The following is a 16,803-nucleotide window of genomic DNA, read 5'->3' on the forward strand; positions in this document are numbered from 1 at the left end:
CCTGGGATCGAGTCCTGAATTGGGCTCTCTGGCTGGCAGGGAGCCTGCCTCCCCCCCCACCTGCCTCTTTGCCTACTTGTGATCTCTGTCGAATAAATAAAATCTTAAAAAAAAAATTGATGTAATTCCTACTGCTCCCCTCTACCTTTGAGCATTCAGCCTAGTTATCCTCTGTCTAAACTGTCTTTCCACTCTTAAGAAAGACTATTAAATAGTAACATTTAAAACTAAGACCATTCAAGGGCACCTGGGTGGCTCGGTCAGTTGGTTAAGCATCTGTCTTTGGCTTGTCATGATCCCAGGGTCCTGGGATCGAGCCCCGAACTGGGCTGCCTGCTCAGCAGGGAGCCTGCTTCTCCTTCTGCCCCTCCTCCTGCTTGTGTTCTCTCCTTCTCTCTTTCTCAAAAATTAATAAAATCTTTAAAAATAAACCCATTCAAGACTACTGGAGATCCTCATCAGGCATCTTTCACTCCTTGGTCAAAGTCTGAACTAAGGGTCTTGGTTAAAGAATTTCCTAAACCCAGAGAAGATCCTCAAGACTCTTTGTAAATAGAACCGTTCCTCAGCCCAGTCAAAAGATGGAAATAAAAACTCCCTTCACTCCTTCCTTCCCAAATCCAGACCCATTGGTTATTGATCCTTTAGCTCCTAGAGGTAACTATTTCCTTCTTGCTTGTATCATTTTATGTCCTAATGAAGTAGGAAAGTTGAAGGGACTCCATTTTAGAAAGGTTCTGTCTCTGCTATTTTTCCATTTGGCCCTATTCACTCATGTTCCATGTTTTGCCTCCTAACAAGCCAAAGAAGCGGTCTTCCCACTGCAAGGCGTGATGACGGATAGAAGCAGAAAGATGTTCACCTTTAGCCCGGAAGGCTGACCTATAGCCTGAATCGTCCTGATAAGGACCCAAAGCAGGCTGGTTGCTACATTCGTAAGGGGTCTCACGACTGCCTGTACTTCTCAACAATAGTGAATATCGAGCTCAATGATGACCACCAGAGAAATCCTGCAAAAGTAGCTTTATGAGTAGAAATTGAAAGAAAACACTTATGATCTAACACTCCCTTCACGTCCTCTCTCCTTTAAGCATTAAGCATATAAACAACCACGAGCTTCATAAAGTCAAAGTGCTGCTCTTTCTGCCCACGGGCACCCGTGAGTCCTTGTCCCTTAAATAAACTTACTAAAAGTTGCTCCGTAAAGTGTCTCAAGAATTCTTTCTTCATTGTTGCCTCAATGATTCCGCAAGAAGCAGAGGCCAGAAAGTTAATCACGGAGTTTTGTCCTAGGCCCCAAACACCTGAAAACACTTAAGAGCCACAGCAGGGGCGCCTGGGTGGCTCAGTCGTTAATCGTCTGCCTTCAGCTCAGGTCATGATCCCAGAGGCCTGGGATCCAGCCCAGCATGGGGCTTCTTGCTCAGCAGAAGCCAGCTTCTCCCTCTTCCCCTTCCCTGACTTTTGTTCCCTGTCTCACTGCATCTCTGTCAAATAAATAAAATCTTTAAGGAAAGAAGGAAGAAGGAAGGGAGGAAGAAAGAAGAAAGAAGAGCTAGATCCTAAACATTTCCCAGGACTTTAGCTCCAAACAAACCTCAGCTGACGCTGGCATCAACACCTTGTCTTCAGTATTTTATGGAATAACACTTACTGTTCACCTGACACTTGCCTTTACCTGGGCCCTACCCTGGGTTCCTGGAGGAACACGCACCCTAGACCCTCCTAATATAAACCCCTACAATGATGAGACTCGTTCTTCTCTCCTTCCTGAGTCTCCCAGACTCTGTCTACTATTATCTGTCACACTCTTCAGTGAGCTTCGTTTTCAGTTTCTCTGGCTCACATTTGATTTCTGTTCTGCGTAAAGCCAACGAATGGTCCTGGCTGGTCCGTTTGGACCCTCCCTGGGTCCTGGGACTCAGCCTGCCCGCATCACTAAGAATGTGGCTTGGCTTTCTGCCTGCCTGGGACATGCATGTTGTCAGTTCTTTCATTGCCTGTTTGGGAGTGACTTTAAATCTTGTAAAGATAGTAACTTTTACATACTCTAAAATTAACAACTTTGAGCTAAATTTTGTCTATAAATTTGAGGTATATATTTCTAGTGAGGGATCACTGATTACACTGTAAGTAGTTCCAATTTTTGCAGCTGGTAAATCAGTTGATAAGTTTAAAAAAAAGTCATGCAAGATACCGATAAAATATGCAAAATAGATATAAAGAAATTCTAAAGAAAGAAAGAAAGAAATAACCAACACCTAAACAGCCATCCTTATCCCACATCAGGCTGTATCCATCACACACGTAAACACAACTCCACAGAGCACCGCACATAAACCATTTCCCTTTTGCTCACAATAGAAAGTACAGATGACTTGATGAGTATCACCAAACATTTCAGCAGATAATTTTCAACTTACCTCTGCATTCGGTGTCACATGCATAAAAAATACTAATTCTTCACAGGTGCTGCTGGTGCTCTAGGTTACATCTTCCTTAACATTGTTTCCTAGCTTCCATCTTATCAGAAGTTTGCATATTGAGGCATTTTCTGTGCTATAATTGATTACTTTAATTTTTACAAAACATATTTCAATAGCGGCCCCCAAGACTGGTTATTTGACTTGAAAATCCAAGCCAAAAACTGGTCTTGAAAATCTATTACTCATTTTTCCTTTTAATTTATAAGTTTTCTTAAAGGAGAACAGATTACAGAGAAGGCAAGCAGGTTTTGCGCTATAATATTAAAAGCATTCTATGAGAAAGTAACTAGTACAACATGAATAGAAATATTTTAAAGAAAAATAGAGGGAGTGGAAAAACTAGCTATGCAGAAAACTTGTCATCTTATATTGTTTTGCTTTTCAATGCCCATCATATACAGGATTCTGTGATCAATCCCTGAAATAGAGTTCACAAAATCTGAATTAAAATTGGTCTGCAAAATACATTCTCTCCTGGCCTACCTTATTGGCTCTACAATAAAGCCTACACTTTCTTACAGGTTTTACACCTACGCACGTGCACACGCGCATGCAAACACACACACACAGTTAAAATGGTAGTCTTTAGGAAGCCATCTGGGAACCATATGAATTTTAACTCCCTTACATCTATGTATTTCCATTGTGATGTTTTAATTTGTCCTAGAGAAAAAGTCTGTTTTCAGATCTGTAAAGAAATATCAATGATTATGATTATAAATACAGCCTGGAATTTCTATCAGATTTTTAACTAAAGGCATAGAAAATACATGACACATGTAAGACTTTCTTTTAAGGAAAAAAAAAAAAAAAAAAAGGGTGAGTCTTGCTAGAAGGTGGCAGAGTAGGATCCTGAGCTCGCTTCCTGCTACAGACTCACCAAGGCAACAATTACAGTTGACCCTTAAACAACATGGGTTTGAACTGCATGAGTCAACTTCTATATGTTTTTTAAAAATAGATGTGGTACAATACCATAAATGTCTCTTTCTTGTGATATCCTTAATAACATTTTTTTCTCTAGGCTATTTTATTGAAAGACTACAGTATATGATACATATAACATACAAAATATGCATTAATCATCTATTTACATTATTGTTAATGACCTGATACTGGCAGAGATCTTCCATACCTAAAAGCATAAAGAGAAGGTCACATTAAGAGGGGGAAGAGAGGAGAGACACAGTCGACAACCAAACCTTTGGTGTGGGAACCCATCTGGCTTTGAAAATCATCAAAACTTAACTCTGATGATCATAGAGGGCTACAGGAAACCAAATCTCTGCTCTTAAAGGGCCAGTGCACTGCATCAGTTGGCCCAAGGCTCATCAGTTTGAAAAGTGTTTGGGATATACATGAAAGAGTACTAATTTTAGGACATGTGTCAGTGGGTCAGGGACCTACAGGAGCTTTCTCTGGGATGAGGTGCATCCTTTCAGCTTAGCTAGTCTGACACTTGGAGATACCAGTTCTGACACTCTCCATCTACCTTGCTAGCTCCACTTACCCTATGCAGGTATTCTCCTGCAGAACTGCCCCAGCAGGTGCCTCCCCAAATCAGCTCTGGACCCACCATATTGGAGGTGGGCAGGGCAGCCTCCCTTGGAACCTGTGTCTCTTCAGAGCAACTACTGCCCTATCATACCAAGCAGGACTAGAGCCCCTTCAGTGGTACTTCTGGCCCCGAGAGTTGGGGAGATAGCTCCATCTACCAGCATAGTGACAGCAATTATAGCTAGGCCTACCACTCAACCTTGCCAGAAGCTAGCCCAATCCACTAGTGCAACCTCAATAGCTGCAACGAAGACCCCATTCAGCTGCACCAGGAGCTAAACACACCCACCAGCATTCCTACAGTGACTGTAGCTAGGCCTCTCGGTCAGTTGTACCACAGGCAAAAAATGCTCATCAATGCACCTGCAGCAGTCAAAGTTGGACACCACAGACAGCCAGCCTGAGGATAACTGTGCCCACGAGCACATGTGCAGCAGCTGCAGCCAGGCCATCCATTCAGCTGGGCTGGGAGCAAGCCCTGAAGCCATAATTCGCAGACAGCTGGGCTAAGGGCTGGCCCTTCCCACCAGAGGACCAGTAGCAGTCATGACCCAGTCACAAGAGGAATGCACACATAGCCCACACAAGAGGCTCCTCTGGAACACTTTGCGGACTAGCAGTGGAATTGCTACTGGGCCTCACAGGACATGTTCTACATAAGACCCCTACTTTCAAGACTAGAAGATAGCTGACCTAATACATAGTAATGAATAGAGTGAGGCAAAATGAAGGGACAGAGGGACAGAGGAATATGAACCATATGAAAGCAGACAAACCCCCAGAAAAAGAGCTAAATGAATTGAAATAACCAATCTACCTGATAAACAGTTCAAAGTAACAGTCGTTAGATGCTCACCAGACTTGATGAATTCAGTGAGAACTTCAACAAAGAGATAGAAAATATAAAAAATAACTAGTTAGAGCTTAAGAATATAATAACAGATATAAAAATACACTAGAAGGAATCAACAGCAGATTTGATGATGCAAAAGAATAGATCAGTGATCTGGAAGACAAGGTAGTGAAAAGCAACTAAGCTGAACAGAAAAAAGAACTTCAAAAAGTGAGGACAGGTTATGGAAGTTCTTAGAAAACAGCAAGCATAACAACATACACATTATAGGGATCCCAGAAGGAGAAGAGAGAAGGGGGCAGAAAACATATTAGAGAAAATAATAGTTGGACATTTCCCTCTCCTAAGGACGGACACAGACATCCACATTCAGGAAGCACAGAGAGCCCCAAACAAGAAGCCCAAGAAGACTGACAAGACACATAATAATTAAAATAGCAAAAATTAGAGATAAAGAGAAAATCTGAAAAGCTGCAAGAGAAGATCTAACAAGTACAAGGGAAAACCTATGGGGCTATCAGCTGATTTTTCAGCAGAAACATTGCAGGCCAAAAGAGAATGGCACCATATAATCAAAATGCTGAAAGGGGTTAAAAATACAGCCAAGAATACTCTACATGGCGAGGTTATCATTCAGGATTGAGAGTTTCCAGACAAACAAAAGTTAAAGGAGTTCCTCACTACTAAGCCTATCCTTAAAAGAAATGTTAAAGGGACTTCAAATGGAAAAAGAAAAAGTCATAACTAGATATAAATTATAGAAGGAAAAATTTCACTGGTAAAAGCAAATATAGAGTGAAGATATTAGATCATTTATAAAGCTAGTAGAAAGGTTAAAAAAGAAAAGTGGTAAAAAAGAAAAGTGGTAAAAGTACCTAAAAAATTTAGTGAAGAAATACCCAATATAATGAGATGTAAAATATGACATCATATATATAAAATGTGGGAGGGAGGGGAGTAAAACTGTGGTTCTTTTAGATTGTGTTTGAACTTCAGTGACCATCAACTTAACAGACAACTATATACATAGAGGTTATATATGAACCTCATGGTAACCACAAACCAAAAACCTATAATAGATATACAAAAATAAAGAGAAAGAAATCCAAGCACACTAAAGAAATTCTCTTCCCTGTGAAAGATGACTAAGCGGAAAGGAACAGAGAAAAACTACAAAAACCATCAGAAAATGATAAACACAATGGCAATAAGTACATACCTATCAATAATTACTTTAAAAGTAAACAGATTAAATGCTCCAATCAGAAGACATAGGGTGACTGAATAGATAAAAAACAAGACTCATCTATATGCTGTCTACAAGACACCCTAAACTAAAATGATAAAGGCTGAAAGTGAAAGGGTAGAAATAGAGATTTCATGCAAATAGGAAAAAAAAAAAAAAACCCTGGGGTAGCAATACTTAGACAAAATACACTTTAAAACAGATTGAATGCCTTTGACTCAGGTCATAATCCCAGGGTCCTGGGATCAAGCCCACATCAGGCTTTCTGCTCAGCAGGGGGCCTGCTCACTCCTCTTTCTCTGCCTGCCTCTCTGCCTACTTCTGATCTCTGTCTGTCAAATAAATAAAATCTTTAAAAAAAAAAAAAGATTGAAACAAAAAATAATCAAGGCCATTTATATAATGATAAAGGGATCAATTTAACAAGAGGATATAACAATTGTAAATATCTATGCACCCAACACATGGCACCTAAATACAAAAGGCAATTATTAACAAACATGAAGAAAGAAATGGGACAGTAATACAATAACAGTAGGAGACTTTAGCACACATCGATAAAAAGATCATCCAGACAGAAAATTAATAAGGAAACAGTGGCTTTAAATAACACATATTATCAGATGGACTTAACAGATTCAGAATAATCCATTCAAAAACAAAATATGCATTCAAGTGCACATAGAATATTTTCCAAAATAAGGGCACCTGGGTGGCTCAGTGGGTTAAAGCCTCTGGCTTTGGCTCAGGTCATGATCCCAGGGTCCTGGGATCGAGCCCCGCATCGGGTTCTCTGCTCAGCGGGGAGCCTGCTTCCTCCTCTCTCTCTGCCTGCCTCTCTGCCTGCTTGTGATCTCTGTCTGTCAAATAAATAAATAAAATCTTTAAAAAAAAAAAAAAGAATATTTTCCAAAATAGATGTCATTAGGCCACAAAATAAGTACTAGTAAATTTAAAACTGTACATCATACCAAACATCTTTTTCAACCATAGTACTATGAAACTATAAATCAATTATAAGAAAAAAAAACTTGGAAAAAACACAAAACACTTGGAGGCTAAACAGTATACTAGTATACAACTTTAGGGTCAACTTAGTATACAACTTGAGGAAGTCAAAGGAGAAATCAAGGAATACTTGGAGAAAAATGAAATTGGAAAACACAAAAGCTTTGTTCAAAAGCTTTGAGACTTAGCAAAAACAGTTTTGAGAAAGAAGTTTATAGCAAGATGGGCTTACTTCAAGAAACAAGAAAAATATCGAATAAACAATCTAACTTTAGGGGCACCTGGGTGGCTCAGTGGGTTAAAGCCTCTGCCTTCAGCTCAGAACATGATCCCAGGGTCCTGAGATCCAGCCCCCGGGCTCTCTGCTCTGCAGGGAGCCTGCTTTCTCCTCTCTCTGTGCCTGCCTCTCTGATTACTCATGATCTCTGTCAAATAAATAAATAAAATATTTAAAAACAAAACAATCTAACTTTACACCTAACAGAATTAGAGGCAAAAAAAGTTAAGTCCAAAGATGGCCGAAGAAAGGAAATAGAAGTAGAGGAACAGAAAAATAAATGAAATAGAAACTGGAAAAAAAAATAGAAAAGATAAATGAAACTAAGAGCTGGGTTCTTTGAAAAAATAAGCAAAACTGATAAACTTTTAGCCAGACTTATTTAAAAAAAAAAAAAAAAAAGCCAAGACTCAGATCAGAAATGAAACAGAAGTTACAACTGATATCACAGAAATACAAAGGATTATAAAAGACTACAAGATGTTGTATACCAACAAATTAGATAAAGAAAATAAAAATTAAAAAAACAAACAAACAGATAAATTCCTAGAAACACACAATCTCCCAAAACTGAATCAGGAAGAAACAGAAAATCTGAACAGACCACTTACTAGTAATGAAATTGAAGCAGTAATAAAAAACTCCCAACAAACAGAAGTCCAGGAGCAGATAGCTTCATGGTTGAATTCTATCAAACATTTAAAGAGTTAATACCTATTCTTCTCAAACTATTCCAAAGAATATAAGAGAAAGAAAAGCTTCCAGTTCATGCTATGGGGATAGCATTACCCGAACACCAAAATCAGACAGACACTACAAAAAAGGAAACCATAGGGGCGCCTGGGTGGCTCAGTGGGTTAAGCCGCTGCCTTCGGCTCAGGTCATGATCTCAGGGTCCTGGGATCGAGTCCCGCATCGGGCTCTCTGCTCAGCAGGGGGCCTGCTTCCCTTCCTCTCTCTCTGCCTGCCTCTCCATGTACTTGTGATTTCTCTCTGTCAAATAAATAAATAAAATCTTTAAAAAAAAAAAAAAAGGAAACCATAGACTAATATTTCTGATGAACATAAATACAAAAATCCTCAACAAGATATTACCAAATTGATCTCAATAGTACATTAAAGGATCATTCACATAATCAAGTGGAATTTAGCTCATTGATGCAAGTATGATTCTATACACATCAATCAATCCATGTGATACACCACATTAACAAAATTAAGGATTAAAACCATATGATTATCTTAATAGATGCTTTATCTTAATAGATGCAGGAAAAGCATTTGACAAAGTACAACATTATTCAGGATTTAAAAAAAAAAAAAGTCTCAACAAAGTAGGTTTAGAGGGAGCATATCTCGATATAATGAAGGCCTTCTTGAAAAACCCAAAGCTAACATCACAGGCAATGGTGAAAAACTGAAAACTTTTCCTCTAAGATTAGGTACAAGACAAGGGTGTCCACTCTCATCATTTGTATTCAATATAGAACTGGAAGTCCTAGCCACAGTCATCAGATAAGAAATAAAAGTCAGCCAGATTGGTAAGGAAAAATTAAAACTGTTACTATTTCTAGAGGACGTCACACTGTATATAGAAAACCCTACAGACTACAGCAAAAACTCTTAGAAGTATAAATGAATTCAGGAATGTCTCAGGATACAAAATCAATATACAGAAATCTGTTGCATTTCTACACACCAATAACAAAATAACAGAAATTAAGAAAACAATCCAATTTACAAATGTATCAAAAAGAATAATTTCCCTAGGAATAAAATTAAAGAGGTGGCATACCTGTAGTCTGAAAACTATAAGATATTGAGGAAAGAAATTAAAAACAATACTAAAAAAGGGAAAGATATACCATCCTTATGGATTTTAAGAGTTAATATTGTTCAAATATTCATAATATTCAATGCAATCTATAAACTTAGAGTGATCTCTATCAAGGTACTACTATTTGTAAGGATAGCTAAAATTGACAACACAAGAAACAACAGGTGTGGTGAGGATGCAGAGATAGGGGAACCTCTCGCGCTGTTAGTGGTTATGTCAACTGCTGCAGCCACTCTGGAGAACAGAATGGAGGTTCCTCAAATTGTTAAAAATAGAACTACTCTACGACCCAGGAATTGCATTACTAGGGATACAAAAATACAGATTCGAAAGGATACATGCATCCTGATGTTTATGGCAGCATATCAATAACAGTCAAACTACAGAAAGAGCCCAAATGTTAATCAACTATTGAATGGATAAAGAACAGGTGGTATATTTATATACAACGCAATATTATTCAGCCATCAAAAAGAATGAGCTCTTGCCATTTGCAACAACATAGATGGAGCTAGAATATATTATGCTAAGTGAAGTAAGCCAGACAGAGACAGACAAATACCGTATGCTCTCACTCGTAGGTGGAATTTAAGAAAGAAAACAGATGATCATATGGGAAGGGGAAAAAATAAGGAGAGAGGGAAATAAGCCATAAGAGATTCTTAGCTACAGGGAACAAACTGAGGGTTGATGGGGGAAGGTGTGTAGGTGGTGAGCTAGATAGGTGATGAGTATTAAGGAGGGCACCTGTGACGATGAGCACTGGGTGTTGTGAGGATCACTGAATTCTACTCCAGAAACAATACTGCACTATAGGTTACCTACCTAAAATTTTTGAGAAGTATTTTTTTCAAAGAACTAGAACAAATACTAAAATTTATATGGAACCACAAAAGATCTCAAATACTAGCCAATGTTATCTTGAAAAAGAAGAACAGAACTGAAGACATCACAATCTCAGATTTCAAGTTCTATTACAAAGCTGTAGTAATCAAAACAGTATGGTACTGGCACAAAAACAGACACATAAATCACTAGAAAAGTAGCCCAGAAATAAACCCATACTTACATTGTCAATTAGTCTATGACAAAGGAGACATGAATGTATAATAAATATATAGTCTATTCAGTAAATAATACTGGGGAAACTGGACAACTACATGGAAAAGAATGGAACTAGGTGAGCTCCTTATATCATACACAAAAATAAACTAAAAATGGATTAAATATCAAAACATAAAGGCTAAAACCATAAAACTCCTGAAAGAAAACATAGGCAGTAAACTCTTGGAAATTGACCTTAGCAATATTTTTCTGGAATCATTCTCCTCAGGATATAGAAACAAAGGGAAAGAAGTATTGGGACCGTATCAAACTAAAAAGCTTTTGCACAGCTTAGAAAACTATCAATAAAATGAAGAGGCAATGAACTGAATAGGATAAGATATTTGTAAATGATATATCCAGTAGGAAGATAATATCCAAAATATATAAATAACAAACAACTCAACTCTAAAAAACCCAATAACCCAATTGAAAAATTGGGAGATGAACTGAATAGACATTTTCCCCAAAGACATACTGATGGTCAACAGACACATGAAAAGATGCCTGACATCACTAACCATCAGGGATACATAAATCAGAACCACCATGAAATATCACCTCACACCAGTCAGTATTGAAAAGTCAAGAATAACAACTGTTGATAAGGATATGGAAAAACGGAGCCCTTACTATTGGTGGGATAGTAAACTGATCTAAATGTCTACTGATAAATGAATAAAGGAGAATTGACATATTTACCCAGTGGAATATTACTCAGCCATAAAAAAGAATAAAATTTTGCCATTCAGGATAACATGGATAGACCTAGAGGGCATTATGCTAAGTGAAATAAATCAGACAAAAACAACATATACTTTAAGTGTGGAATCTAAGAAACAAAATAAAACAAAAAGAAATTAGACTAAAAAAGTACAGAGAACAAATTGATGATTGCCAGAGGGGAGGTAGGTGACGGGATAGGTGAAGTGGATTAAGAGGTACAAACTTTCAGTTATAAAATAAGTAAGTCTTGAGGATGAAAAATACAACATAGGGAGTATAGTCAATAATATTGTAATAACTTTGCATGATGAGAGACATTAACTACATTTACCATGGTGAGCACTTAATAAAGTATGTAACTGTTGAATCATTATATTGTACACCTGAAATTAACAGGTCAACTATACATCTATTAAAAATTTTAAAAATAATTTTAAAAAATAAAAAAAATTTTTTAATGTACTTCTCAGAGTTTTTTTTTTAAGTATTTTATTTTTATTTATTTGTCAGAGATAGCAGGCAGAGAAGCAGAGGGAGAAGCAGGCTCCCTGCTGTGCAGGGAGCCAGATGTAGGACTCGATCCCAGGACACGGGGATCATGACCTGAGCCGAAGGCAACTGCTTAACCTACTGAGCCACCCAGGCATCCCAAAAAGTAAAATTTTTTAAAGAGAGAAAGAAGCATATTTAAAAAGGGAAAGATGGATGCTTTCATCCAAATTTTAATCATGTGGATTGGGTTGTTTTTTTTTTTTTTTTTAACTTGGGTATTCAGGAAGTGATATGCTTATTGCTTTATTGGAAGAACAAACATTAAAAGATTAATATTTACCAGCTTCATTTAGAGATAATTTTTTCACCACTGATTCCTGAGGAGTAAGACATTCAGAGTTTTTATCAGAGGTTGAATCAAAGTCAAGTGTTAAGGCATTAAAATGATTTTCACAATGCTTATTCAAATCCTTGGTAGAGAAGTGCTCCCCCTTCCTGGTCTGTGATGCCCAGGGTGTAGAATTCTGACAGCTCTCAGATCTTGGCCTTGAGAGGTGTTCAGAACTGGTGAGAGGAAAAGGATATGTGGCATTCTCAGGAGGGCGGAGATGAGAAAAGGATGGGGTTCTTGGAGACCTTATTTGAGGAGATGTAATGATGGCATCGTCTCTCGCGGTACTTGAGAAGAAAGTGTTGGACGACGGAATAGGAGTGGTCGCCATGTTCTCTAGAACCTCTTCAATATCTTTGTCGGTGTTAATCTGCGGACTATCAAGACTGCTCGACTGGTATTTGAGAATCTGTCGAAATGGATCTGAAAGGTCTTCTCTCTTTTGGATGGCTCTGATTTTTCTACAGATGCTTTCCACTGGGTTATGCCGCTTGTCCGTGACCTTCCTCACAGCGGTCATTGTTGATCTTCCTCCAATCATGCCGGTGAAGTGGCTAAAGTGCAGGCAGAAGTAGACATGTTGTTTTTAAGTTAGCACTGTCCTGACAATAATCTAGCAATGCTATTTAGTCCTAAATCAGCTGTGGAGGAATGAAGAGGTCTTTAAACAATTGGTTTAAACAACTTCCCATGTGTTTAATTGGCACTCGAATTTCCTGAAAATAACCACAGCCAACACACGCAAAGTATGTGCCATGTGCCAGGCATGGTACTATATTCTTTATATGTATCAACTCATTTCATTCTCAAAACAACCCTATGAAGTAGACATTACTATTATCTCCATTTCCAGGTAAAGAGAAAATAAGACACACCCAAAGTCACCCCAGATAAGTGCTGGAGCCAGATTTGATCCCAGGCTATCCCACTCCAGAGGCTGGACTCCTAACCATATTGCTTTTCATTTATAATAATATGTCACATATGATGGTGATGGTGAAGTTGCTTACAGTTCCTGTTTGAGTACTGTTCTGGTTCTCATCTAATGAGTACTACATATGCCCTGTGGAAAGAAGTCCAAAATTTTGCCTAGGCAAAGAGTTACAGTACTTTGAACAGTTACAAATAGCTAGTTTCAAAGTGATGATTTTTAGGACCTTAAGATTTCGATTCATAGACCTTTTTTTAAAAATCCCCTCATAGAAAATAAACAAAAGGAAGAGAAATTTTAGAAGAACTATAATTGGAAGGGGTATTTGGAAAGACTGGTATTTAGAAGAGGACACTCAAAAATCCTCGCAATCTGGCTTCAAGAGGACACAATTTACTTCAAGAAGACAGCTCCAGTCAATGAAGCTCCTACCAGCAGAATCCTTTACTAATCAGTCATGATCATAACCTTTGTGTTGCCACTTGACAATACCCTCCTTTCCATGTACTCAAGGGTTATTTTTCAACGCCAAGCCTAAAACACATTCCTCTATGGCAATTCTGGAATTGGTGTATACTCGTTGGAATCTACTCTTTCTGTTCTCTCCTAGGCTTTATAACTGCACAGTATGTTTGCCATTTAAGCTTTGACTTCTATCCTTTGATTGTTTAAACTGTGTATGCATGTTGTTTCCTCAAAAACAATTGTAATTCTTGTATTAAAAAACCATGATGTGATTTTTTTTCTAGGTACACAATACATTGTTACAAGCATTACTGGTAATCTGCAGTGGTATATGATATACACAAATACCAGGCTTGTAGACGTTTCCCCCAGCTTTCGTGAGTGTGGACCCTCAACTCCTCACAGCTACCACATTTTCTGGAGAATTTCCCCTGGCCCCATGGGAGCTGTTTTTCATCTCTCCACTGGGAGGTAGGAAGTGATGTAGAGGGAATGACAGAAGAGAGCAAAAGGTCTTATAAGACTGTTTAGGTATCTACAAATGTTCTCAATATGAAAGAACTGGTTTTCCTTTCAAGAGTCAGAGAATGGAAGCACAGGCTGGGCATGAGGCTAATAGAAACCCTAAAACTGGAACTTCAAACTCTCAGATCCTGTCTACCCTCCTTTTTGGATACTAAGGTAGGAGGCTGATCAAGCCCCAGGGAAAGGCTTTGCCTTGTGGGTATCTGTGACAGCCAGATTAATGTTTCTCGCACAGAAGACATGCATTTCTATTTGTTTGTCCAAGGCATTTTTCTCCTTTTTATTATCTGTTTGCAAAACTTCCATGACTCACCTAAGTGACCTCTACTCCGTGGTTTATGAACTAGAGTACACTTAAGACCTTGGCTCTTCATGAGCTAATGAACATTCTCAAAATTGATTTGTTTTGCTTTTTCTAATATAAAGCAGAACAAAGAGATGTGATAAGGATTTCGAAATTTGGGCCACCTCCTCCATATGTGGCCTGGAAACCTCTCCCGTCAGTCCCATCCAAACCTCTTTTTCAGTTTTAGATCTCAATAGAAGAGATTAGCTGCAATCTGCCATAACATTTAAAAGCACAAGTCAAACTTGTGATCTTTGAAAAAGTACTAACTGCAAATTAAAAACTGGAAGTTAATTACATTTGCAGGGTCAGCTGCTTGGAATATCTCTCTCTCTCTTTTTTTTTTTTTTTTTTAAGATTTATTTGAGAGAGAGGGCACACGAGTAAAAGGCAAAGGCAGAAGAAGACTCCCTGCCGAGCAGGGAGGCAGATGTGTGGCTCCATCCCAGGACCCGGAGATCATGACCTGAGCCGAAGGCAGATGCTTAACTGACTGAGCCACACAAGCACCACTGGAGTCTCTTTTAGATGTATTTTCTTCTTTATTTCCCTCAGTTGATTGACTATTTACAGTGTAAAGATGGCACACTTGTAGAAATCCCAAAGGGCAGTGTTCATTTTTTAAGTTTATTATTTTTAGTAACCTCTACACCCAACGTGGGGCTCTAACTCACAACCCAGAGATCCAGAGTCACATGCTTTTCTGAGTCAGCCAGATGCCCCAAGAAATGCTTTTTTTTTTTTTTTAATTCTCTGAACCTCAGTTGTACTCCATATCACTCAGACCTTTAGGCACTCAACCAATATTTATTAAGTACCTAGAAAGTGCTAATACCTCTGCTCCAGAGAGTATCTACTCTCCTAAGTCCTGTAGTCTGCAGGAGGTTCAGATACAAACCAGTAAGCTACTGGGAATACACATTAAATCCAGGATGTCCAAGAAAATCTAAATTTCAGGAGTTCCTGAGTGGCTCAGTGGGTTAAGCCTCTGCCTTCAACTCATGATCCCAGGGTCCTGGGATCAAGCCCCACATCAGGCTCCTTACTCAGTGGGGAGCCTCCCTCTCCCTGCCTGCTACTCCCCTTGCTTGTGCTGTCAAATAAAATCTTTTTAATAAAATCTTTAAAAAAAAAAAAAAAAAAACGGGCGCCTGGGTGGCTCAGTGGGTTAGGCCGCTGCCTTCGGCTCAGGTCATGATCTCAGGGTCCTGTGATCGAGGCCCGCATCGGGCTCTCTGCTCAGCAGGGAGCCTGCTTCTCTCTCTCTGCCTGCCTCTCCATCTGCTTGTGATTTCTCTCTGTCAAATAAATAAATAAAATCTTTAAAAAAAAAAAAAAAAAAAAAAAAAAAAAAAATCTTTTTAAAACAATCTGAATTTCAGATAAAGGGCTGATTTTTTTTAAATATATGTCACAAAAGTTGTGCAGGAAAAACTTATACTGGAAAATCATTTATCTGAAATTCAAATTTCACTGAGACTCTTGTATTTTTTTTTTAAGATTTTATTTATTTATTCGACAGAGAGAGATCACAAGTAGGCAGAGAGGCAGGCAGAGAGAGAGGAGGAAGCAGGCTCCCTGCTGAGCAGAGGGCCCGATGCGGGCTCAATCCCAGGACCCTGAGATCATGACCTGAGCCAAAGGCAGCGGCTTAACCCACTGAGCCACCCAGGCACCCCGAGACTCTTGTATTTTTATTAGATAAATCTAGCAACCCTAAAGCCCAGAGAGAACTCTATCATTACACACTGGGAAAGAAAAGTGCCAGGGGCTCTGGGAGCATGTAAGAGGTGGTTATCCTAGTTTGGGAGTTAAGATGGAAAAATTAAAGGCCTCTCTTTTGCATCTCACACTATGCATAATGCTATATTGTTTGCTAAGTCCGTGGTTATAAACAGGACACTGGGACTGCAAATCTGGGAATTTCCGTTTAGATTCACATTCACTGAATGTAAAATAATGTTAGAGATTATCTAAACCAATTATTTCATGTGTTTTATTTCTCATTGATTGAACTGTGCCTCATTGTTCTTATTTCTAGAATCTGAGTCTCGTTATTGTGATTGCCTGAATTGCTTTAATATATATAGTAAACCTCTTCAGTCAGCACTTTTCAACCACCTCCCTGATCCAAAGCAATGATTAAAAGCTTCTGAGGCCTGGAAACATCTATAAAACAATGTGATGGGGGGGAGGGGTTGCTGAGTGGCTCAGTTGGTGAAGTATGGGCCTTTGGCTCAGGTCATGATCTCCAGGTTCCAGGATGGAGGCCTGAGGTCTGCGTCAGGTTCCCCGTTCAGCAGGGAGTCTGCTTCTTCCTCTCCCTCTGCCCCTTCCCTGTGCTTGTGCTCTCTCTCAAATGGATAAAATCTTTAAAAACAATTTTTTAAAATGTGATTTCTTACCTAAAGTAAGTTTACTCATTATATATTTAATTTTCACCAGTGATGTAACTGCAGAGTTCTAGGCATTTATACTCTGAGATTTAACAAAATCTTCTACATTTGTTCTGACTTCCTAAAGGAGTCAGAATAAATTCACTATTTATGTACAGTACAG

General features: G+C 38.6%; 1 protein-coding gene across 5 annotated transcripts in view; it reads right to left on the bottom strand.

The window, feature by feature from the left end:
- The window catches only part of IRAG2 (inositol 1,4,5-triphosphate receptor associated 2), a 185,810-nt gene that overhangs the window by 124,605 nt on the left and 44,402 nt on the right, over positions 1-16,803 (bottom strand). For 3 of the 5 annotated variants that reach the window (XM_082738460.1, XM_082738478.1, XM_082738471.1), the window contains one exon: positions 11,927-12,531. The exons of the other annotated variants lie outside the window; for them this stretch is intronic. In XM_082738460.1, the coding sequence (XP_082594586.1) occupies positions 11,927-12,531 (605 nt within the window). Of the gene's footprint in view, positions 1-11,926; positions 12,532-16,803 lie in introns of those variants that run through there. 5 annotated transcript variants of the gene reach the window in all.

The sequence above is a fragment of the Mustela nivalis genome (genome assembly GCF_964662115.1).
Source record: "Mustela nivalis genome assembly, chromosome: 7".
In the NCBI taxonomy this organism is placed as follows: domain Eukaryota; kingdom Metazoa; phylum Chordata; class Mammalia; order Carnivora; family Mustelidae; genus Mustela; species Mustela nivalis.